This window comes from Serinus canaria, chromosome 21 (genome assembly GCF_022539315.1).
Source record: "Serinus canaria isolate serCan28SL12 chromosome 21, serCan2020, whole genome shotgun sequence".
In the NCBI taxonomy this organism is placed as follows: Eukaryota; Metazoa; Chordata; class Aves; order Passeriformes; family Fringillidae; genus Serinus; species Serinus canaria.
Window position 1 is genome coordinate 5892831 of NC_066334.1, and position 24007 is coordinate 5916837.

A 24007-nucleotide genomic window follows, 5' to 3' on the forward strand; every position below is an offset into this window, starting at 1 on the left:
ATCAGCTACAGAGGCTGGGTGTGCAATTTCCTTCATGATGTTTGTGCTGTCCAGACAAAAAGCGTTGAAAGGAGCAACATTCCCTACTCCCATGCAGGTGTGAGCCCCAGTGCTTCCAAAGCAGCAGGAAAAGGAGTGAAAGACGCTTGGTCCTGTCAGCAGATCAGCTGGGAATTTCCCAAACAGGTTTTGCTTTTTAAGCTCTGTCCCACCTGCACTGCTCCAAGAGACGTGTGACACCTTCCTGACCCTCCTCCATGCTGGGAAAGTGACCCTTGATGGCCACCCTGAGTGCAGGTCCTTGGGCAGGAGCTCTGGGGTGGCTTCACTCTGTGGGAGCTGCACGGGGAGGGCTCAGGAGTCGATCCTTCCATAGGAGGAAAACACTGTGGGAAGAGAGGGAGCTCAGTCAGCAGCACTGCAGGGGAAAGCAGCTTTGGGTTGTGTCACACCAGTGTCCCTCTACTGCCTCTGTATTACACAATGTGACAGAAATATTGCCAGCAGACAGAGATTTGCTCACACAGGTGTGATCTGATTTTTTGGACAGCAGCAGTCCTTGCTCAGGCTGGCATCAGCTCTCTCCAGGGAAAAGCCACATCTGTCCCAGCCAAGCTCTGAGCTTTGCAGCCTGGTGATTCTGAGGCTGCAGAGCTGCTTGATCTGCGATCTCCCTGTGACTGGGACAGAACAGGCTCCACCCTTCCCAGTGCCTTTTTGGGGTACTTACTTCTCTCCCTCAGCCCCTGCCCGAAGCTGCGGTAGACGTGAAGCAGAGCCCAGAACAGAACAGATTTGATTGTGACAGAAATGCAGGAGCCAGTGATGAAAGCAGCTTCCAGGGTGTAAGAACTGCCTTTGCCCCACTCCCTGATCACCTGCAGGAAAAGAGAGACACCAAACCATCACCAGCTGATGCACAGGAAAGGTGAGACACCAAACCATCACCAGCTGATGGCACAGGAAAGGGGAGACACCAAACCATCACCAGCTGATGGCACAGGAAAGGGGAGACACCAAACCATCACCAGCTGATGGCACAGGAAAGGGGAGACACCAAACCATCACCAGCTGATGGCACAGGAAAGGGGAGACACCAAACCATCACCAGCTGCTGCCAGGGCAAAAGGGAGACACCAAACCATCACCAGCTGATGGCACAGGGAGACACCAAACCATCACCAGCTGATGGCACAGGAAAGGGGAGACACCAAACCATCACCAGCTGATGGCACAGGAAAGGGGAGACACCAAACCATCACCAGCTGATGGCACAGGAACAGGGAGACACCAAACCATCACCAGCTGATGGCACAAAGCCACAACATGCAAGCAAGCACTGGATTTCTGAGAGGAGTCACCAGGTAGGGACTGGGGGGAAAGAAAAAAGAAAAACCCAACAGGTCACTCTGAAAGCATCTGAGTTTTCTGATTTAGTGATGTTCAGACAGTGTGGAGTCCTGCTGTGCTCTGCCAGCTCACACAGGCCAGGAATAGGGGGAAGCTGCATGTGGTGAATGGATCCCTGAGGCTGTGGGTGGCAAGGATGGGCAGCACTGGCCACTCTCAGCACTCCAGCCCTGCCCAGCCTGGCTTCCCTTTGCCCTCCTCTCTCCTCTCTCCCATCTTGTGGGAGGTGCTCATTGATAAAGGTTTTATCAGTGTTACAGAGCCAAAAAACTGCCCCAGACTGGGGTTTGTTGGGCTTGCACTGCCTTGTTTTGGCTACAGCAGGATCCACAGCTGTGGGTGCTGCCAATGAAATTCTTTAAAATGCAACAACTGAGCCCTGGTCAAATGCTCTGGCACCACTTGAGGCTTGTGTGAAGGAGGGGATGCATTTCTGAGGAGCTGTGTATCTTGAACAAGAATTTGTTTCATTTTTCCCTCATCATTCTTTGCAGGGACTTCCAGAGCCTCTCCCTCTGACCAGTTCAAGAGCAGCTTTAGTCCATCCCTGTCCTGAAAAGTTGATCCTGGAGAGGCAGGATGGGCTCTGCTCTCTTGAAATCCAGCAGGAGCTGCAGGGAAGGGTGAAGCAACACCTGTGGGCCCTGAGGAGGATGAGGGTGAGACCCCCCAGCCTTGCTCCCCTTACCGTGTAGAGCAGGTAGATGAGATAAACCACCTCAGGCACATTCTGCACCAGGAAAATCCACACCAGAGGTTTCAGCTCTTTTAAAATCTGCAAAATAAGATGAGACACAGCTTTTTAAAGTTGCTATATATTCTAAAAAAGCTGCATAAAGTTGATTTTTCATAGCATTCCAAGTGCTGGCTAAGCTGAGTTCTGAATTTTAGCTTTGCTCTCCCCTTCCCTTCTCCAGCTGTGTTTTTTAGCAGGAAATTCAGGCTCTGTTTGCCCCTGAGCTGGGCCAGGAGTGCTGATGACCTTTCTCTCTGGGCACACTCAGATTTTCTCTAGCAGCTGAATGTTTTCATAGGGAACAGACTGAAAGCTCCCTGTGGCTTTTTCTCCACTTTTTGCTACCCAGTCACTGAGGAGTGAAAGGTGGGAGAAGCAAGAGGACTGAAGTGCCAGGAGAATTTAATTTCACAATTCTCCCAGGGGCTTGGGAAAGAAGAAAGGGACTGCAGCAGCCCTGGGCTGGGAGGGCAGGTCTGAGCAAAGGAAGGAAAAGCAGCTGAGCCCCTGGGGGTGGGAGCAGTGACTGTGCCAGTGTCAGGATTGGATTGGATGCATCTGCTCAGCACCAGGTTCCCCCCAAACCCAAACCTGATGTGTTTTAAAGGCACAGTTTTAGCAAGGAAGACATCCAAACACACAGGGAGCTGCATTTCAGCTGTCAGGAATTTGTGTGAATGACTAAACCGAACACCCCAGGAGCCTAAAGCAACATCCACCCCCAAAAACCCCTAAACTCCTTCCTGGTAATAAAAACCTCACTTATCTGATGTACTTTGGCCCTGATTTTGCAATCATTCTTGGAACTGAGGCTCAACAGTTCAGAGGAGGTTTGGTCTGATGTGAAAAATACCACTTCAAGTTCACAAATCTTTAGGTTAACCTGGAAACTGTCCCTGAGCTTTGAAGGAGATGCCCCAGCAAAGGACCCCTCACCTTTCTGGTGTGTTCTCCTAAGGATTTAAGGCCTGGAGAACTGCTCCCAGTTCACCCAGCAGTGGCAGAAATATTGAAGACAGTGTGATCCTCCAGATTTCATCAAAGTGATCAAGGACTGAGACTGAAACAACGTCCCTCAGAATGGCCCAATGACAAGGTGACTTTGTTTCACTCCCTGTGCTCAGATTTAAAAAAAAAACCTGGCCTCAATATTGCTGCTGCTCTGCTTCTCCCCATGCTGGCTCCCTTCCCTGAGCCTGTGGGGGTGAGGATGGGCAGTGCCAGGGGCTGTGTGTCCCTGGTGCCCCCTGCAGCTGGACACTCACTGCAATGATGCCCACGGTGACCTTGAGGCAGCCCCAGACGACGCCTGTGGCTGAGATGATGTTGTGCAGCAGGGTGACCTCGTGCAGGCTGATCAGGAGGATGCACAGGCACAGCTGGGGGAGGCAAATATTGCATGAAATCATTCTTGGGAAAAAACATCTGCCACAAACTCCCTGCAACAGCAAGTTGGGTCTAAAAGCTGAATTATTCCTCAAGCAAGGACAGAGGTAATTCCCTGTCTAACAGAGCAAAGTAGAGCTGCAGTAAATAAGGATGAGGGGTGCTAACAGAAGTAACAAGTCCTGGGCTCACTTCCCCCATCTGTAATTTCATTTTCTGTCTCACTGCCCTGCTGGTTGAGTTCCCCTCTCCCACTCCAGAATCATTTCCCCTCAGTGCTGGAGACTGGAGGCTGAGATGGGCAGGAGTAACTTTGCTTATTTCAGGAGGCCATGGGTGGGCTGGAGCTCCTGGATGCAATTGTTTTTATGGATAAACCTCCCCAAAATAAGCTTCTTTTGTGGGACAATGATGAAATATATTTTGATCCATTTTGATGGATTTTAGCTAAGCTATGATGAGCTACAATCATTATTAAGTTAATAAAGGTAAGAGAGAGGGTTGCTCTTGGAGAGGAATAATTCAACTCAGCCAGTCCAAGATATCAGCAGGAAGAGGAGAAAAAGGGAATTTCTGTACCTGTGCCTGCAGATCAAAGGTGAGCATGGAGAAGCAGAGGTTGAGCATGAAGTACTGGGTCTGGAGGCTCTCCAGGGCTCCCCCCACCCGGAATGCCATCATGGACTGGCTCTGGATGAGGATGAGGGCACAGATGACATCGAAGGAGCCCACCAGCAGGATCAGCACAAAACGGGCCTGAGGGGACACAACACCACGGGCTGGCACCAGGCTGGCACCTGGCACGCAGCTGGAACCACACAGGAGGAGCAGAACCTTCACAGAGGCCGGCTCTGAGCTCCCTCTCCCACTGGGACAGGGGCTTGTTCTCAGTGCTGGGCTTGCACACGGGTTTGTGGCTGTTTGTATCCACTCTGCTGGAATTAACACCTCAGTTTTCCTGCTTTAAGGATGGCTCAAGTGGCAAAACGTCCTGCAGGGTCACTGTCACTTTCTTATTTCCTGGAAAAATCCCTTCACCCAGGAATTTCTCCAGGGAATCTGGGAAGCCTCAGAGAAAAGGAAAACAAATTCTGATCTCATTTGGTTCTCCAGTGCTGTGCTCACATGTGGGATGAGTTTGGGGATTGTTCACCCACAGGGGATTGTTCCATTGCATTCTGCTGCCAGTTGTTTTCACTCTTTGGCTGTGTCACGACTCTGGAAGGAGTCACAAATTTTCATTATTATCTTTTTATCATTCTGTAAGTGTCCTTTCTGTATTCTTTGGTATAGTTAGTATAGCATTCTTTAATACATTATAGTATCATAAAATAATAAATTAACCTTCCGAGAACATGGAGTCAGAGCCACCATTCCTTCCTGCCACGGGGCACCTCATAAATATCATTACACTGATCTGAAAATATTTATAACTAGAAATTATTCTGGCTCAGGAAGCAGAGTTACAGCAATCTAAGTTACAGTCAGAGCAGTAAAAAAAACCCAACCTAAAATTACTTTTCACATTTATAGCAGGCTTTACTTTGAAGTTGTTGTTTAAAATTTAAAGTGATGGCTTAAAAGGAACCTGCATTTCTTTGATGCCTGTTCCTTATTGGCCCCACCAACCCAGGCTGCTGCAGGTGAAGTGTGTTTAACTGAATGATCAATAAACTGAACTGGCAAAGCTCCTTTGCTCCCTCTCTCTGGCTTGGCTGCCACCTCTGAACAGGAATTTTTGGATGACTTCACAGCTTTTGGAGAAATATCTGATAAAAAGAAAGCACTTCCTGGAAGAACAGCAAGGGGGAATTTAACTACAAACCTAGTAAGGGCTAGAATAAATCCTCTAATGAATTTTACTGCTATGAAATGCAAACCAGACAAGCTGGAGTGGCACTGAGCTCTTTGTTTCCTTGCAGCTTCCCAGAAATCTGACAAATCACATTTAACAGCACTGGGTAAGGCTGTGCCTGCAGCCTGGGGGCTCCTGCTGCAGGTGAGATTTCTTTATTTCAGCCAGACCCTGCTCAGAGGGAAAGCTGAAGCAGGCTGGGTGAAGGGAAGGATACATTGCCCAGTAATTTGGGGTCATTCTTTGGTGTTTCTGTTATTTTTGGGTGCTGCCATAAGGAAACTCAGGCAGCAGCTCAGAGAAGATTTGCAGTTGTGGATGTGCAAGTTTTCTTGTGCAGTAGAGATAACTCAGCCTGTTCTCAGCTATCAGGAACAAAAACACATATACACAGGAAACACAAAAATACAAAAATAAATACCAAAAAGAGCCCAACTTTGTATTTAAAAACCAAAAATTTAAATACAAAAAAATACAAATATATAATTTATATATCTATTATATCTATCTATATATATTTCTATTATATACAATACATAATATTTCTCTATATTGTATATGAGATATAATGATATAGATGTAATAAATAAATAATAAATAACAATATACAATAAATAAACAAAATCCTATAAATATATAAATATAATATAAAATAATATATCATATATAAAACAAATATATAAATAATATGAGAATATATTAAAATTTAATAATATATAATAATAAAACAAATATTTTCAAATATTGTATCATATAAATGTAATATATTTATCATATATTAATAGCATACACATATATGATAAATATAATAATTATAATATACAAAATAGTATATATAGTATATATAATAGTATATAGTAGATACGATAAAATAATAATATTTGGTAATATGTATTAAAATATGTAATAATTGATTTTAAAAATCATAATAAATAATTTTAAAATATAGAAAAATAATTGCTGTTATATATAAAATACATATACATATATATGTAAATATATATATGCAAAAATATATCAATAGATATATTTATTATCTGTCTAGCACAGCCATCCTGCCTTCCCAAGGCTGCATTTGGAGCCCCAAGCAGGAAGGAGAAGCAGATGAGGAGCAGGCACTGACCAGGAGCTGAGGTTTCTGCCCAGCAGGGAGCAGGCTGAAGTTGATGATGGAGCGCAGCATCAGCAGCAGGATGGAGAGCACGAACACCACGAGCTCCTGGCGGTTCTCCTGCAGGATGCCCCTGCTCACATAGTACACACAGAACACTGGGGAGAGAGGGAAGGGCAGGGCCAGTCAAACAGGGCAAAACTCCACTTCTGCACCCAAACTGGGAGGCTCAGAGTGACCCTGAGGCTCCTCGCTCTTGGTTCTTACCAAGGAGCTTGAGTCAGGTAATTTAAACACTCCCTGCTGTGTTTAGCACACAAAAACCTAAATTATTATTATTATTATTATTTTTATTATTATTATTTTCATTATTTTCATTTTCACTATTGTCAGTTTTATTATTATTTTCATTATTTTCATTTTCATTATTTTCATTTTCATTATTGTCATTTTCATTATTATTTTCATTATTGTCATTTTTATTATTTTCATTTTCACTATTGTCAGTTTTATTATTATTTTCATTTTCACTATTGTCAGTTTTATTATTATTTTCATTTTCATTATTTTCATTTTCACTATTGTCAGTTTTATTATTATTTTCATTATTTTCATTATTTCCTCCATCCAAACTGGGCTGCTCACCAACTCCGACCAGCTGAATAAGGGAAATGGTGAAATCCTCCTCAGTCTGGCGCACCAGTGTTTCGATGGTCAGCCCAATGACACTCAGCAGGGACACAATAGTGACACAGAAGTAGATCTTCACAGGGAATGAGAGCTCGGAGCATGGTTTTATCTGTAAAAGGAGAAAATTCTTGAACACGTCACGCAGAATAAATTTGTTGTTGTTCCTAAAAATCACATTGAGGCAAGTGGGGTAAATGAGTGCAGGGTTTCCTTTGGGAAAAGGAAGAGAAACTCCCAAACTGCTGAGGAAGGGGGAAGTGTAACTTTATTTCACAATTAATCTCAGCCTAGATAGTCCTGGTTTATACCCAAGCCTGACTTTGTGCCTCACAGGCCATGGTGTTATAACCCAAGGCATGGACACTGCCCACATACACACCTGGCAGAGCATGGAAATAACATTTTCCCACCCTTTCACTTTTAGAAAACTGTAAAGACAGGGTCAGCATTCTCAGGAAGGTAAAACCCTTCTCTTCTTTTATTAGAATACTCCAGGTGGAGCAAGATCCTGGCAGGAATTTAACACTTGGTTTGTTCAGCTGGAGGAGACTGAGGAGAACTCAGGGGCTGCAGGGCCAGCTCTGATCGCTGCTGTGGGACAGGGACACCCCCAGGGAGCCCCTGGAGCTGGGCCAGGGGGGTTGAGGTTGGGTTTGGGAAAGGTTCATCCCCCAGAGGGGGCTGGGCACTGCCCAGGCTGCCCAGGAATGGGCACGGCCCCGAGGCTGCCAGAGCTCCAGGAGCTGCCAGGGGTGCCCAGGGTGGGATTTTGGGGTGATCAATGATCCTGAGGGCTCCAGGAGCTGCCAGGGGTGCCCAGGGTGGGATTTTGGCGTGATCAATGATCCTGAGGGCCCCAGGAGCTGCCAGGGGTGCCCAGGGTGGGATTTTGGGGTGATCAATGATCCTGAGGGCCCCAGGAGCTGCCAGGGGTGCCCAGGGTGGGATTTTGGGGTGATCAATGATCCTGAGGGCCCCAGGAGCTGCCAGGGGTGCCCAGGGTGGGATTTTGGGGTGATCAATGATCCTGAGGGTCCCAGGAGCTGTCAGGGGTGCCCAGGGTGGGATTTTGGGGTGAGCAATGATCCTGAGGGTCCCAGGAGCTGTCAGAGATGCTCAGGGTGGGATTTTGGGGTGTCTGTGCAGAGTCAGGAGCTGATCACTGATCCTGAGGGTCCCTTCCAGCTCAGACTCCACGGTGGTGTCAGCAGAGCTGTGCCAAGCCTCGGCGAGCCGACCTCCCCGCTCCCTGATTTCACAGGCGGATTTGAGCCGTGTTTTTCCACACCCCCCCGGGGCAGAGAAACGCGGAGGACAGCGGCAAGCCGCCCGCAGCAGCGGAGATGTACTCACGGGGCCGCAGGGCGTGGGGATGAGCTGCCGGTGCCGCGGGGTGAGGTTGGGCACGCTCGGCCCCGCCGCAGCCGCGGCGCCGCTGTGGGAGAGAGAGCGGGGCCGTCAGGGGGCCGTACCAACCCCACCGCGGGGGGGAACCGCCCGCGACCACCCATCCCGGGCACAGGCGCCTCCGGGGGAGTGCGGGGAGGCTCCCCCGCGCCGCGCGTGGTGCGACCCGGCCGGCCCGTACCTGCCGTCCATGGTGGCGGTCGCGCCTCGCGTCCCGCCCCGGCCGCGGGCCCTACATGGCTGCGGAGGGGTCCCGGCGGCGCTTCCGGGGCCGGCCCGCCCCGCGTCACTTCCCCGGCACGGGCGGGAAGCGCTGCTGGGCTCCTCCCGGGCGGCGGGGCCGCCGCGCTCCCGCCCCTCCGCCCCGGGGGTCCCCTGGGCGCTGGGCAGCCCGCCCGGCTCGATGGAGGGGCGGCCCGCAGCGAGGCGCTGTGCGCGGCTCTGCCCGGCTGTGCGTGCCCCGTAACCCCCGTGCTTGGCTGCCTTTCCTCGTGCTTTTGGTAAAATGGCCTCCCCGCCGCCGCGGGGACAAAGGGGCGAGCCCGGCGCTCGGCTCCGCCGTGCCCGGCCAGCCCCCGGGGCCCGGCGGTGCGCGGCCGGACCCGCCTCTGCAGCCCGGGGCTCCGGGCACGGCAGGGCACGGGCGGCCGGAGCCCGGTGCTACCCAGCCGGTGCTGCCCAGCCAGGTGCTACCGGAGCCCGGTGCTACCTCACCGGTGCTGCCCAGCCAGGTGCTACCGGAGCCCGGTGCTACCTCACCGGTGCTGCCCAGCCAGGTGCTACCGGAGCCCGGGGCTGCGGCAGCAGCGAGCGGGGAGCGGGCAGCGCAGGTGCCGGCCGGGATGCGCTGAGGGCTCCGGGGATGGAGGGATGGGATGGGAGCGGCGGGCAAGCCGCGGAGGAGGATCCGAGGCGGGCCCGGGCAGGGGGATGGCGGTGCTGGCAGCCCCTGGGCCCCAAGGCTGGGTCTCGGTGCTCCCGGGACGGCTCCGAAGCCGCTGCGGTGCTGGGGATGCTGCGGGCACCGGTGATGGGGATGGGGATGGAGCGCGGTTTGGGATGCGCAGGGAAGGCTCTGGCAGTGGGTGAGCAGAAACACAGCTGGAGTGGCACAGGGTCCTGAGTTCTTTCAGCCTTTCAGCGTCTTCTGCTGGATTTGCGGTGTTTGTAACGTCTTGGATGCTCTCGTTGCCATTAGCGAAGCGGTGTTAATGAGCGAGGCTCGCTCAGGGTGCTGGATTTGTGCTTTTGCTGCGTTGGGAGCAGTGTTTGAGTGACCTTTTGCATAACAGATGAAGGGTCATGGACACAAACCATTTCAAACCATTTTGGTTTTTCACTGTCACATCAGCCTCAGCTTCTCCAGCCCTTGCAGCACATTTGAGCTTTAGTTTCTGTTTGTGGAAAGCCGACTTCCTAAAGTTCTCTGTGGATATTTTTTTCCACCTTAATTGTTACTGGGAGTGTAGTTAAGGGTTGGAGAAGACACAAGGAGAGTGAGAGGCACTCACTGCCCGTTCTTTGTGAGTAATCCAAGAGAAACAACTGCCAACCACTGCCACGTTTTCATCTGTTGGTAAACATCAGCTGCTGGTTGGCCTTGAGGGAGGAAGACTGAATTAGTTCCAGATGGAGAATTCTTTCAGCCCATTTAGACTTTCCAGTTGATTAAAGCCAGCAGGTCAGTAATTTAGGGGAGTAATTTTGTTGTTATTTGCTGTTCTGCTCCGTGCTCTGTGTGGAATCAGTGATATCAAACCTGATATCAAATCTGATATCACAGCAATGCTGAGGGTGGGGCTTTGGTTGTGCTTAATTAGTCTGGGTTTTAATTAAGTTGTATAAACAGAAGAGATATTTTGAATGCTCTGATAATTAACTCGTTTTTATGCAGTGGGGTATTTTTTGAATGACCTGGAAAAGGAGGAGGAGTCAAGAATTCATTTTTCTGAGCAAATGCTCTTGGAGAACATTTATCTTTTTTCAAAGTTTTTTAAACTGGGTTAGCACAAGTTTGTGGTTTGATGTGATTGTGTCAGAGAATCCCATACCTCAGGGTGCTGCTGACATCAATTCCTGGAAAAATGGGAAGAGATAAGGGCAGGGGGATGGAAATCTCCAGTGCATGGCTGCAGGAAGCAGAGAATGTGAGGAATGGAAAATTTCACTGGGAAGCAGCTGCTCTGTAGGATACTGAGACTGACACCAGGTATTGAACTCCTCAGTGTCTCTTTGTCATTTATTTGAGGTGCCACATTGGACACTTAAAAAACATTAAAAATAAAATCTTAAACTAGAGTGACCTGCTCCCAAAATCAGGGCAGGTGCAGTAGCTCTTGTTAGAACTCTTGTATTTCTTTCTTTCACAGGGTGGTTTTGTTGTTCCCTCTGCTCTGCTGCTGTAATTTCTGTAATTTTCTGTAATTTCTAAAAGGAAAAAAGCTCTGCTTGCAATCATCTCATGCCTTTTGCTGCCAAATCTGTTCAAAAGGCTTTAAGAATTAGTTGTAAGTGCTAATATTGGATTGGAAGCTGTAGCAAAATGAGGAATGTTTCATTATCCCCATGTAATTAAATAGAAAACCACTCTGGGAAGCTCTTGGGCATATTTCCCTGCTTTTTTCACCTGGAAGCATTGGCCAGGGTAGCTCTGGGATTACTGGGAGTTCCAGCCCTTGGTTATTGCTCTTTTTGGCTGAGGTTGATAACAGGTTAATCAGTCTGAAGGGCAGAGGTTCCTGCTTGGATTTGCTGGCTTGGGAATTTTTCTGGGGAGTGTTTAAAGACAGAGGGAGATCAAAGACAGGGCAGAATCTGGAAGAGGAGTTGGTTATAATTGGAAAAGCTGTGTAGAGGTGAGAGAAAAGGAGATAAAACCACAAAGTCTGGTGGGTGGGTGGGTGTTATTTTAGAATAAAAAACCTCCCTAAGATTAGTTCTTGTTGCTTGATCTTGGCATGAAGACACCAGGAGTTCAAAATCCAGCCTGAGGGACTACAGGAGTCTCTTTATCTTTCCTGAAGTGCAGGTGAAATGTGCTGTCTTTGCTAAATTAGGAATATAAAATGTCACTCATCTTTTTTTCCCCTTTTTTTCCCCTTTTTTTCCCTTTATTTTCCCCCCCTCAGGCAGAAAACATGGAGCAGCCCACATGAAGAATCCTTTGGAGTTTCTATCCCTACAAGATGTTCTTTGAAGGACCAAACCCACTTTTGCAGGCCCCTGGGAGATGAAGCATTGACCACATGCCATTTTTATCTCCACAAGTGCTTTGTTGCTTTGTGTGAAGGACAAAGAATATTTTGAAATATTTCTTTCTTCGCCTCACCATGACGAGTGCCCTGACCCCAGAGGCCCCAAGCTCTCCCCAGCTGGAGGAGAAGCCCAAGGGGAAATCCCTGTTCCAGCTGGGCTCCCTCTTTGCCAACAGGAGTGAGAAGTTTGTGATTGCTCGCAGTGACAGCTTGCCAGAGGAGAATGTCCTGAAAATCACCATCACAGAGACCACGGTCATCGAGTCTGACCTGGGCATCTGGAACTCCCACGCCCTCATCTACCTCACTCTGTGGTTCTTCTTCAGCTTTTGCACTCTGTTCCTCAACAAATACATCCTGTCCTTGCTGGAGGGGGAGCCCAGCATGCTTGGTACCCTGCTCTTCCTGAATTCCAGGGGGAATTTGGTTTCTTTAATGGAGTGGGAGCCCCAAAAGCTGCCAGAACTCCCAGAGGATTTGGATCATGCTGGCAGGAAAGGGGTGGGGTTCTTGGGGTGTCTGTGCAGGGATGAGTTGGGCTGGATGAGCCCTTCCAGCTCAGGATGTTCCATCATCCTCATTGATCATCCCATCTAAAGCTGAGGGAGAGAATGGTTCAGTTGGAGTGCAAAATGTTTGGTTTGGAAGGTGCAGGGAGGGATCTTGGGGCTGGGAACTCGGGATTTTGGCATTTAAAGTTCCATCATCCTGTTATTGATCATCCCAGATCATCCCATATAAAGCTGAGAATGGTTCAACTGAAGTGAAAAATGTTTGGTTTGGAAGTGCAGGGAGGGATCTTGGGGCTGGGAACTCAGGATTTTGGCATTTAAAGTGGTTTCTGCCACTGTCCTTTCCTCCACTTGCTGAATTTTTCCTTGTAGAGGAGCTTTAAGAGTTAAAAAAAGTAATTTTTTAGTGTGGAGGGTTTAACAAAAAGTCAAATTTAGAGGAAATTGTGGATGCTCTCCAGAGCTGTGCAGTGCAAGTTGCCTTTGGTGATCTCTGTTATCCAATGGCCACTTCAGTTCTTTCTTTTCTGCTTAAGGAGCAAACAAAGGGCACTTTATCAGTCAACCAGGTTTATAAACATTTGTTTTATAGAAGCAAAGTGCTTTTGTGAGAATATAGAAAATCCACCCTGCCAAAACCACCACAGAGATGTTTGTGGAAGAGATTTTCTTGTCACATGGATATTTTCTGCCCAGGATTTTTCTCCTGGGAAGCTGAGAAGCCTCAGAGAAAAGGAAAACAATTTTTATCTGATTTGCTTCTCCTGTGTTTTGCTCCTGTGAAGTGTGGTTGGAGATTGTTCACTCACAGGTGATTTTTTTCATTGTTTTCATGTGAATTTTTGTTTTCACTCTTTGGCCAACCAGTGCCAAGCTGTGCCAGGACTCTGGAGAGAGTCAGGAGTTTTCATTATTATCTTTTTATCATTCTGTAAGTGTCCTTTCTGTATTCTTTAGTACAGTTTAGTATTCTTTAATACATTATAGTATCATAAAATAAAAAATGAGCCTTCTGAGAGCATGGAGTCAGATTCCTTCCTCCACCTGCGGCCAAGGCAGATACAAGATTTTCTCCTGCCAAGAATTTGTTGTGTTCCAGCTGGTGAGCTGACCTCCTTTCCCCCCTCTGGCCCTCCTCCAGGTGCTGTTCAGATGCTCTCCACCACCTTCATTGGCTGCATCAAGATGTTTGTCCCCTGCTGTCTGTACCAGCACAAGGCCCGCATCTCCTACCCCCCAAACTTCATCATGATCATGCTCTTTGTGGGCTTAATGAGGTAATCAAAAACATCCCCTCCTCTAGCTTTGCTAATATTTCTCCTTTTCCAAACCCAAGTTCTCCTCTTGTGTCTCTCTGAGTTTTTATCCTCGATGAAATGTTGGGATTATTCACCTTTCTTCCCTCACAGAAAATATCCCAGGATAATCTTATTTTTATTTGCTGTTCCTTTGCCCAGATGTCAGTTTTTTGGCCTTCCCATCACATTTCCAATTTTTCAGAGCTCACTTCTCTTTCCAGTCCTTTCTTCCTGCTCTCTTTTCAGGCTGGTGTTTGTTTAGTGCATTAATATTTATCAGCTTTTTTGCCTCAAAAGTCATCCAGGCTATTAAAATTTATCTTTTGAAAAGTAAATATTTGCTGGGTGTGCTGGGGTTGTATTGGTTTGTGGTCGAGGAGGGTATAAAAATGCCTGGTTTTGTTTCCTCTGCCCTGCAAAACTGATAAAGAAAATCAAATAAGTGATAAACTCAATTAATTTCAGAGTTTAAACTGTGGTAATTATGTAGCATATCTAATTTACACTAAAGATGGATAACTGCAGATTAAAGTTTCCTTGGTGAATTTCTGCTTCTCAGAAGATTTTCACTTTTTTAACTGAGCTTGTTGGAAACTTTGGCTTAAAAAATGGTCACTTGAACCTTGGAGTGGGTTAAAAAGCAAATTTGTTTTCTGGAAATCCACTCTGCAGCCAAAGGCATTCCCTATTGCCCAAGGGTGCTTTATTTGCTTTAAATAAGTAATGTTTAAGCCAAAGCTGCAAGATCTGACCTTGCAGGTGCAGGAGAGATCACAGAGCAATCCTTTTCATGCTGGGTGTCCAATATTGGAGCATTATTTTAATTTCTTCTGCTGCACTAATTAATTAATCAATTTTTAAGTGAATTTCTTGTGGTTTCCTCCTGCAGGTTTGGGACAGTGGTGCTGGGGCTGGTGAGAAATAAATAATATTTAAGCCAAAGCTGAAAGTCTGACCTTGCAGGTGCAGGAGAGATCACAGAGCAATCCTTTTCATGCTGGGTGTCCAATATTGGAGCATTATTTTAATTTCTTCTGGTGCACTAATTAATTAATCAATTTTTAAATTAATTTCTTGTGGTTTCCTGCTGCAGGTTTGCCACGGTGGTGCTGGGGCTGGTGAGCCTGAAGAACGTGGCAGTGTCCTTTGCAGAGACAGTGAAGAGCTCAGCTCCCATCTTCACAGTCATCATGTCCCGCATGATCCTGGGGGAGTACACGGGTGAGGGACAGGGACAGGGGACAGGGAATTCAGCTCTCATGGATGGGAGCAGGGAATTCAGCTCTCCTGGATGGGAGCAGGGAATTCAGCTCTCCTGGATGGGAGCAGGGAATTCAGCTCTCCTGGATGGGAGCAGGGAATTCTGCTCTCCTGGATGGGAGCAGGGAATTCAGCTCTCCTGGATGGGAGCAGGGAATTCTGCTCTCCTGGATGGGAGCAGGGAATTGTCCCTGTGCAGGGCTGCTGGTGCACTAATGCAGTGTGGTGTCCCTTGTCCCTTTGCAGGGCTAATGGTGCCCGTGTCCCTGTGAGCACTAATGCCGTGGGGTGTCCCTTGTCCCTCTGCCTGCAGGGCTGCTGGTGCACGTGTCCCTGTGGGCACTAATGCCGTGGGGTGTCCCTTGTCCCTCTCCTCGTGCTGGGCCCAGCCTGGGCAATGCAGTGGGGTGTCCCTTGTCCCTTGTCCCTGTGCAGGGCTGCTGGTGCACTAATGCAGTGTGGTGTCCCTTGTCCCTTTGCAGGGCTAATGGTGCCCGTGTCCCTGTGGGCACTAATGCAGTGGGGTGTCCCTTGTCCCTTGTCCCTTTGCAGGGCTGCTGGTGCCCGTGTCCCTGTGTGCTCTAATGCAGGGGGTGTCCCTTGTCCCTTGTCCCTTTGCCTGCAGGGCTGCTGGTGCCCGTGTCCCTGGTGCTCTAATGCAGGGGGTGTCCCTTGTCCCTTTGCCTGCAGGGCTGCTGGTGCACGTGTCCCTGGTGCCCGTGATGGCCGGGCTGGCTCTGTGCACGGCCACCGAGCTCAGCTTCAACATCCTGGGCTTCTCTGCAGCCCTGTCCACCAACATCATGGACTGGTGAGCACCACGGCTGGGGGAGGGGGGGAAATTTAATTTTTAATTGAAAAATTGCATTTTTTAATTTAAAAAATTACACCTGTGCTGTGCATTGAAATGTTGGGATTGAAAATGGATTTTTAATGAATTATTATAAAAAATTATAGATTATTCTTACTTATTCTCTTCTATCTGACAGCATTATTGAGATTAAATGATTAAACTTCATTAGACCAAACTCCTTTCTGTACTTGTAGAAACATTTATCCTCCTGAGAAACATTTATTGTAGAAACATTTATCCACTTGAGGATTGATGAATGGATTGATTTGTCCTAATTAAAATACAGCTCGATGGTGGGGTTTAATTGTTTTAGTTTTTAAAAAAATTTCTAAATTTTTTCATTTAAAAAATTAAATTTTGTTGTTAATTTTTCAAATTTTTTTTCTTTTTCTTCTCCAGTTTGCAAAATGTCTTTTCCAAAAAACTCCTCAGTGGAGATAAATACAGATTTTCGTAAGTATTCCAAATATTCCAGCTTTGGTTCTGTTAGAGCTGCATAAAGAAATTCAATATTTATCTTTGTGTTCCAGCAGTGTAAATCTGATCTCCTCTGGCATTTCAGCAGGGTGGGAAAATTCCCCTGAGCTCCCTCTGCAAGCTTCAGAACTCTCAGAAATAAATAGTTAAAAATAGAAATACAAATAAAATATAAATATTTATATAAATATATATTTATTCAATATATATTTATATATATTGAATAATTCAATTATATATTTATATTTTTATTCAATACATATTTATATATATTTAATCATTCAATTATATATTTATATTTTTATTCACTATATATTTATATATATTGAATAATTCAATTATATATTTATATTTTTATTCAATACATATTTATATATATTGAATAATTCAATTATATATTTATATTTTTATTCAATATATATTAGTTTATTTATTTATTTAAAATATTAATTCACTAAATATTTATTTATTCAATAGAAATATTTATCAATATATAATAGAAATAGTTAATAAATATGCTATATTAAAATTAAGATGTTTTATAAATATTTAAAAATATAAATAAAGCCCCCCCAAAATGAATATTTTCCCAGCAATCATTCCTTATTCTGCAATCAGAACAATCCTTAACACTGCTGGCTGTGCAGAAAGGAACTTTTTCACTCTGAAACTTAAACCAAGAATAAATTCTTGTGCCAAAATCCACCTTTAATAACAGATTTGTATTTTCCCATGAGATAAAAGGTTATTTTGGATTTCTTGGGCCTTTCAGCTCCAGTCCCTGAGAGCAAACCTCTGTCTCTGCTTTGAGAAATGAAGTTTGAAATTCATATTTGAATATTTTTATTGAATTTGAATCTGATTTTTCTGCTTGTAGAGCCCCAGAGCTTCAGTTCTACACCAGTGCTGCTGCTGTGGTCATGCTCATTCCAGCCTGGATCTTTTTCATGGTAATTGCAGTTCATTATCTTAATTAATTTAAGGATTTTCAAATTAATTGGGTTTTTTTTATTGTGAGCAGAATGTGCAACAAAAGTTAACCTTAAAATTTACCTCTTATCCTTCACATCAAAATTAATTTTTCAAATTTTTTTTTAGTTTTAAAAAATCAGCCTGAAATAGGATTCAGCCAATGTTTGCAAGAGATTGGGGCAGTGAAAAAGAGAAATTTAGGAAATAAATCATTTAATAGAACCATGAGTTCTTGCCAAAATTTATCCCTGGATTTATCTCAGGATTTTTGGGTCCAAATCACGATTTTGTCTCAGTGCTTTGAGATAAAGGCTTGAAACAAAATCTGAAATATTTGTTGATTTTTTGTTGTTGAGATTCATGTGGAGGACAGGAAAATTCCCTCTGAAAGCAAATTAGTTTGAGAGAAATTTACAGGATCTAAATATTCTGTTTATTCTAGGTTTTATTGGGCTGAAATTTAAATTTAAAACTCTGCTTCTAACAGTTGGCTGAAAATCACTTCTAGATTTTTCTCATGAGCTAAACAATTTAATTCCTTTTTTTTTAATTTATTTTTTATTTTAGGATATGCAGATTTTTTTTGGAGAAAAAATTGCAGGATCTGAATGTCCTGTATGTTTTTGGACTAAAATTTAAATTTAAAACTCTCTGCTTCTAACAGTTGGGTGCAAAATCACTTCTGGATTTTTCTCATGAACTAAACAATTAAATTCCTTTTTTTTTTATTTTTAATTTTAGGATGAGCAGATTTTTTTGGAGAAAAATTACAGGATCTGAATGTCCTGTATGTTTTTGGGCTAAAATTTGAATATAAACTCTCTCTGCTCCTAACAGTTGGCTCAAAATCACTTCTAGATTTTTCTCATGAACTAAACCCTTAAATTCCTTTTTTTTTTATTTTTTATTTTAGGATGAGCAGATTTTTTTGGAGAAAAAATTGCAGGATCTAAATATCCTGTATCTTTAGGTTTTATTGAGCTAAAATTTAAATTTAACTCTTTCTCCTGTTAACACTTGGGTGCACAATCACTTCTAGATTTTTCTCATGAACTAAACCCTTAAATTCCTTTTTTTAAAATTTTTTATTTTAGGATGTGCAGATTTTTTTGGAGAAAAAATTACAGGATCTAAATATCCTGTATCTTTAGGTTTTACTGGGCTAAAATTTAAATTTAAATCTCTCTCTGCTCCTAACAGTTGGCTGAAAATCACTTCTAGATTTTTCTCATGAACTAAACCCTTAAAATCCTTTATTTTAAATATTTTATTTTATATGAGCAGATTTTTTTGGCGAAAAAATTGCAGGATCTGAATATCCTGTATCTTTAGGTTTTATTGAGCTAAAATTTAAATTTAACTCTTTCTCCTCCTAACACTTGGGTACAAAATCACTTCTAGATTTTTCTCATGAACTAAACCCTTAAATTCCTTTTTTTTAAATTTTTTATTTTAGGATGTACAAATTTTTTTGGCGAAAAAATTACAGTGTCTAAATGTCCTGTATCTTTAGGTTTTATTGGGCTAAAATTTAAATTTAACTCTTTCTCCTGTTAACACTTGGGTACAAAATCACTTCTAGATTTTTCTCACGAACTAACCACTTCAATGAATGTTTTTTAATTGTTTTTTATTTTGTAATTGAGGATGTTCCTGTGATTGGGAAGAGTGGGAGAAGCTTCAGCTACAGCCAGGACATTGTGATGCTGCTGCTGATGGACGGGGTGCTGTTCCACCTGCAGAGTGTCACTGCCTATGCCCTGATGGGCAAAATCTCCCCTGTCACCTTCAGGTACAATCTCAGCACCTTTAATTTCCATTCCTGCCTCAGAACATTGGATTTTCTTTAGTCAGGAACACTGGTTTGTATTTTTTGATATGAAAAAGCAATTTTCTATTTTTTTTGTCAGGACCACTATTTTATATTCCTTTCCAGGGATGGCATTTTATGATTTTATTTTGGCCAGAAACACCATTTTGTAATTTTTTAGTCAGGAAAATTATTTTATAATTTTTTTTCAGGAACATTATTTTCTATTTTTGATCAGGATCATTATTTTACAATTTTTTGTCAGGTAAATTATTTTACAATTTTTTGTCAGGAACATTATTTTCTGTTTTTTGTGAGGAACATTATTTTCTATTTTTGATCAGGAACATTACTTTATAATTTTTTGATCAGGAACATTATTTTACAATTTTTTGTCAGGAACATTATTTTCTATTTTTGTCAGGAACATTATTTTACAATTTTTGATGAGGAACATTATTTTCTGTTTTTAGTCAGGAACATTATTTTACAATTTTTGATCAGGAACATTATTTTACAATTTTTGATCAGGAACATTATTTTACAATTTTTTTGTCAGGAACATTATTTTGTATTTTTTGATCAGGAACATTATTTTCTGTTCCTTTTCAGGAAGTGAAATTTCAGGTGGTGTTTAGGGCAAAAAAAGTATTTTGCAAAGAAATGAGTGAGGGGAATCCCAGAATGGTTGGGTTGGAAGTGGAATTTCAGATGGTGTTTAAAAAAAAGGAGAATTGAGGTTTTTGCAGAGAAATGAGTGAGGGGAATCATGGGATGGGTGGGTTGGAAATGGAATTTCAGGTGGTGTTCAGGGGCAAGGCTGAGACCAAAGCCTGGCTGTGGGATGTGGCAGAGCTGCTGTCCCCAGTGTCCCCTCATGTCCCCTCATGTCCCCAATGTTCCCTCATGTCCCCAGTGTCCCCTGCTGTCCCCTCACATCCCCCTGATGTCCCTGCTGGCCCCTCACATCCCCTCACATCCCCAGTGTCCCCTGATGTCCCCTCACATCCCCTGATGTCCCCTCACATCCCCAATGTCCCCTCACGTCCCCTGTGTCCCCCCACATCCCCAGTGTCCCTTCATGTCCCTTCACATCCCCCTGCTCTCCCTGCTGTCCCCCACATCCCCAATGTCCCCTCACGTCCCCGCTGTCCCCTCACATCCCCAATGTCCCCTGCTGTCCCCTCACATCCCCTCAAATCCCCTGATGTCCCCTGCTGTCCCCTCACACCCCCTGCTGTCCCTGCTGTCCCCTCACATCCCCCTGCTGTCCCTGCTGTCCCCTCACATCCCCTGCTGTCCCTGCTGTCCCCTCACACCCCCTGCTGTCCCTGCTGTCCCCTCACATCCCCCTGCTGTCCCCTCACATCCCCTGATGTCCCTGCTGTCCCCCTGATGTCCCTGCTGTCCCCTCACATCCCCAGTGTCCCCTCCCACCCCCTGCTGTCCCTGCTGTCCCCTCACATCCCCAGTGTCCCCTCACGTCCCCAATGTCCCCTGCTGTCCCCTCATATCCCCAGTGTCCCCTCCCACCCCCTGCTGTCCCCTGATGTCCCCGCTGTCCCCGCAGCGTGGCCAGCACTGTCAAGCACGCCCTGTCCATCTGGCTCAGCATCATTGTCTTTGGCAACAAGATCACCAGCCTGTCGGCCGTGGGCACCGTGCTGGTCACCGTGGGGGTCCTGCTCTACAACAAGGCCAAGCAGCTCCAGCAGGAGACCCTGCAGAGCCTGGCCATGGCCCCGCAGCCGCCCGCGCCCGCCCAGGACACCGAGCCCCTCACGGCCAAGGAGCTGCAGCCCTACGAGTGATGGAAGGGGCTCGGCAGCCTCCAGCCCAGCCTGGCTCCTCACATCCTCCTGGGTGGGCTTGTTCCCCAAATCCTCCTGGGTGGGCTTGTTCCCCAATCCTCCTGGGTGGGCTTGTTCCCAAATCCTCCTGGGTAGAGCTGTTCCTCACATCCTCCTGGGTGGGCTTGTTCCCCAAATCCCCCTGGGTGGGCTTGTTCCCCAAATCCTCCTGGGTGGGCTTGTTCCCAAGTCCTCCTGGGTGGGCTTGTTCCCCAAATCCTCCTGGGTGGGCTTGTTCCTCAGATCCTCCTGGGTGGGCTTGTTCCTCAGGTCCTCCTGGGTGGGCTTGTTCCTCAGGTCCTCCTGGGTGGGCTTGTTCCCAAATCCTCCTGGGTAGCGCTGTTCCCAAATCCTCCTGGGTGGAGCTGTTCCTCAGATCCTCCTGGGTGGGCTTGTTCCCCAAATCCTCCTGGGTGGGCTTGTTCCTCAGATCCTCCTGGATGGGCTTGTTCCTCAGATCCTCCTGGGTGGGCTTGTTCCTCTGGTTCTTCTGAGTTCCTCAGATCCTCCTGGGTGGGGCTGTTCCCAAATCCTCCTGGATGGGGTTGTTCCCAGATCCTCCTGGATGGGGTTGTTCCTCAGATCCTCCTGGGTGGGCTTGTTCTCAAATCCTCCTGGGTGGGCTTGTTCCTCTGGTTCTTTGAGTTCCTCAAATCCTCCTGGCTGTGGCTGTTCCTTAAATCCTCCTGGATGGGGTTGTTCCTCTGGTTCCTCAAATCCTCCTGGATGGGGTTGTTCCTCCGGTTCTTTCAAGTTCCTCAAATCCTCCTGGATGTGGCTGCTCCTTTGAGTTCCTCAAATTCTCCTGGATGTGGTTGTTCCTCTGCGTTCTTCCAATCCTCCTGGATGTGATTATTCCTCTGAGTTCCTGAAATCTCCTGGATGTGGCTCTTCCTGAAACCCTCCTGGATGTGGTTGTTCCTCTGGTTCCTCAAATCCTCCTGGATGTGGTTGTTCCTCTGAATTCCTGAACCCCTCCTGGATGTGGTTGTTCCTCAAACCCTCCTGGATGTGGTTGTTCCTCAAACCCTCCTGGATGTGGTTGTTCCTCTGAGTTCCTGGCGGATCTCACCCAGGATTTGAAGCAGGAAGGAGCTGGGGAGGATCCAGGAAAACCTTGGGAACCTGATGGCCCTAAGAGAGGACCTGGAACGTGGCAAACTTGGGCTTTGTTGTCTCTCCTTGACTCCAAATCACACCCAAGCCTGTGCTGGTGGAAGAACTTTGGAGAACAATCCCTGAATCCCTCCCCATCCAAACAATGTGACCATGGGGCCCCACCACTGAATTCTGCTGGCAGAGGGATGCAGCTGGTGCCTCGTGGAAGTTTCTGGATGTTCTCTGCATTTCCTGAGGGGTGGTGCAGAGATGGAAGAGCCCAAGGAGGGGATTGTCCCACTCTGGCCTCACCTGGAGCCCCCAAACCCTGCCCGAGCTCCTGGAGCACCGGGACAGCACAAGAAGGGATTTTGGGGTGGATTTTGATTTCTGAGCAGGGCAGGAGTTGGACTGGATGGTCCTTGTGGGTCCCCTCCCACTCAGGAGATTCCAGAATTCCGAGAGGGATTGGGATTCCCGCCCTTCTCTCCCAAAAAACACAAAACAACTTTCTAGGAGTTTGCTCGAAGCAAACAGTGGGAAATGAGCTGTGGTCAGCTCCTGCTGCTGGCTACAAATCCAGGATTTGTAGTGGTTAAAAATGTAAAAATGGGAGGTGGAATTGTTGCATTCTGGTCATTTACTGACAGAACTGAAATGCAAATATTCACACACGTCCCCTGTGGCAATGGAGTGTTGAATTCAATGTTTGTAGTTGCTTAGAGGTAAAAAAAACCAAACCACTGAAAATTGTGGTGACAAAGGAAGCAGGATCTCTGTATTTCTGTAAATAATATTTTGTTGTTTTAATTTCATTTTGTTATGCATGAGGAAAGAAATGGATGTTTTTTAATGTTATTTCTAAGAGTGCAACAAAAGGCTGCCTTTTAGAAACTCAGGGTTGTGAGTCTGACCTGTGTAAAATATCTAATTTCTGATTGTAAAAAAAAAATCTCAGAGGCATCTGTGACAGATGGGAGGAATATTCACCATAAACTGAGGCAAATCTTTATTTCTGCTGCTTTTAATTTTCCTTTGTTTTAAAGGAAATTTGGTTTTTGTGGTAGATCAAAGATTAAAAGTTCACTTTTCTTCTCAAAATTCCCAAAACCAGTCAGTTTTGACCAAAAAAAAAAAGCACACATGTAGCTACAAAAACATTCACCTGGACTTTTTGGGAACAAAACTTAAATTCAAATGAGTGGATTTTAATAATTGCCACTCCTCTGGAAGGTTGGAGCACAGATATTTAATGGTTAACAGGAAATGACAATTGGAATTCCTGTAAAATCACATTTCCACACCTCAGTGGCTGCCTGGGGCAGATTCCCCAAAGATCTGAGGGAGAAAAATGTCAATTTTTCCATCCTTGTCCATGTGATACGTCTGTGGTATTTTGTTTTCTTTTGTACTCTTGTCACTTTTATAAAAGCTGTGGACTGTGGAACTCTGTGGGGTTTTTTTAATTTGTTTTCTGCCAAATACACTGAGACTTTTGAAAGTATAACTACAAAAAAAAATGTGTTTTGTGTCATATTTCTGCTTTAGGTGGCTCTGCTCTCATTAAATCCCATCATTTTAAAATGATTTTGTTTTTCTGTGACCCTGGGAGGGTTTGGGATTGGGATTTTAACCCCTCCTGCTCTGCTGGCCTTTGTCCCTTGGTGGAATTTTCTTTGCCATCTTTTTAGCTTATGCTTTTCTTCAATTAAACAAACCAAAAACCTTTTTCTTCTCCATTCAGACCAGCAAATCTTCTTTTTTTCTTGTGTAAACAAGGAGCTTTTTGCTCTTTGTTAAGGATTCTCAAGGGTGTCCCACCCCAGCTCTTCCTGTGACAGAAAAATCGATTTTTTGGGAATATTTTAGCGTTTCTTATGGCCACAGCCAGTACCTGTGATGAGGACAAGCTCTGTGAGCTGGAGCCGTGCATTTTATTTCACATTTTTTAATTCACTCCGAGCGTGTTTTCTTTAAATGTGAATTCCTGCAGCACTGAGGTGGAAGGTGTCCCAGCACTCCCTGTGC

General features: G+C 45.5%; 2 protein-coding genes across 19 annotated transcripts; one reads left to right on the top strand and one right to left on the bottom strand.

Moving 5' to 3' along the window:
- Window positions 1-216: 216 nt before the first annotated feature.
- On the bottom strand, window positions 217-9095 carry LOC103820917 (uncharacterized). The gene is made up of 9 exons (XM_050982722.1): window positions 8777-9095; window positions 8542-8623; window positions 7144-7297; window positions 6511-6656; window positions 4112-4288; window positions 3412-3525; window positions 2099-2185; window positions 731-878; window positions 217-386 (listed from the first exon to the last, which is right to left on the bottom strand). Exons 1-9 carry the CDS (start codon window positions 8785-8787, stop codon window positions 355-357), a joined length of 951 nt encoding a protein of 316 aa, XP_050838679.1. The 5' UTR covers window positions 8788-9095; the 3' UTR covers window positions 217-354.
- On the top strand, window positions 8909-23515 carry SLC35E2B (solute carrier family 35 member E2B). 18 transcript variants are annotated; one of them, XR_007779318.1, is made up of 11 exons: window positions 8960-9095; window positions 11724-12240; window positions 13503-13638; window positions 14753-14880; window positions 15610-15730; window positions 16172-16225; window positions 17127-17199; window positions 18868-19013; window positions 20602-21070; window positions 21125-21151; window positions 21258-23515. XR_007779318.1 is itself a non-coding variant. In XM_050982721.1 (9 exons), the coding sequence occupies exons 2-9, from the start codon at window positions 11925-11927 to the stop codon at window positions 20840-20842; spliced, it is 1215 nt and encodes a 404-aa protein (XP_050838678.1). In that variant the 5' UTR covers window positions 8909-9046; window positions 11724-11924; the 3' UTR covers window positions 20843-23515. The 18 variants fall into 18 exon arrangements, 5 of the variants coding, with proteins under 5 accessions (XP_050838678.1, XP_050838677.1, XP_018775924.2 ...); XR_007779319.1 differs by having other exon boundaries at window positions 21339-23515; XR_007779311.1 differs by having other exon boundaries at window positions 20602-21178.
- Window positions 23516-24007: the final 492 nt, after the last annotated feature.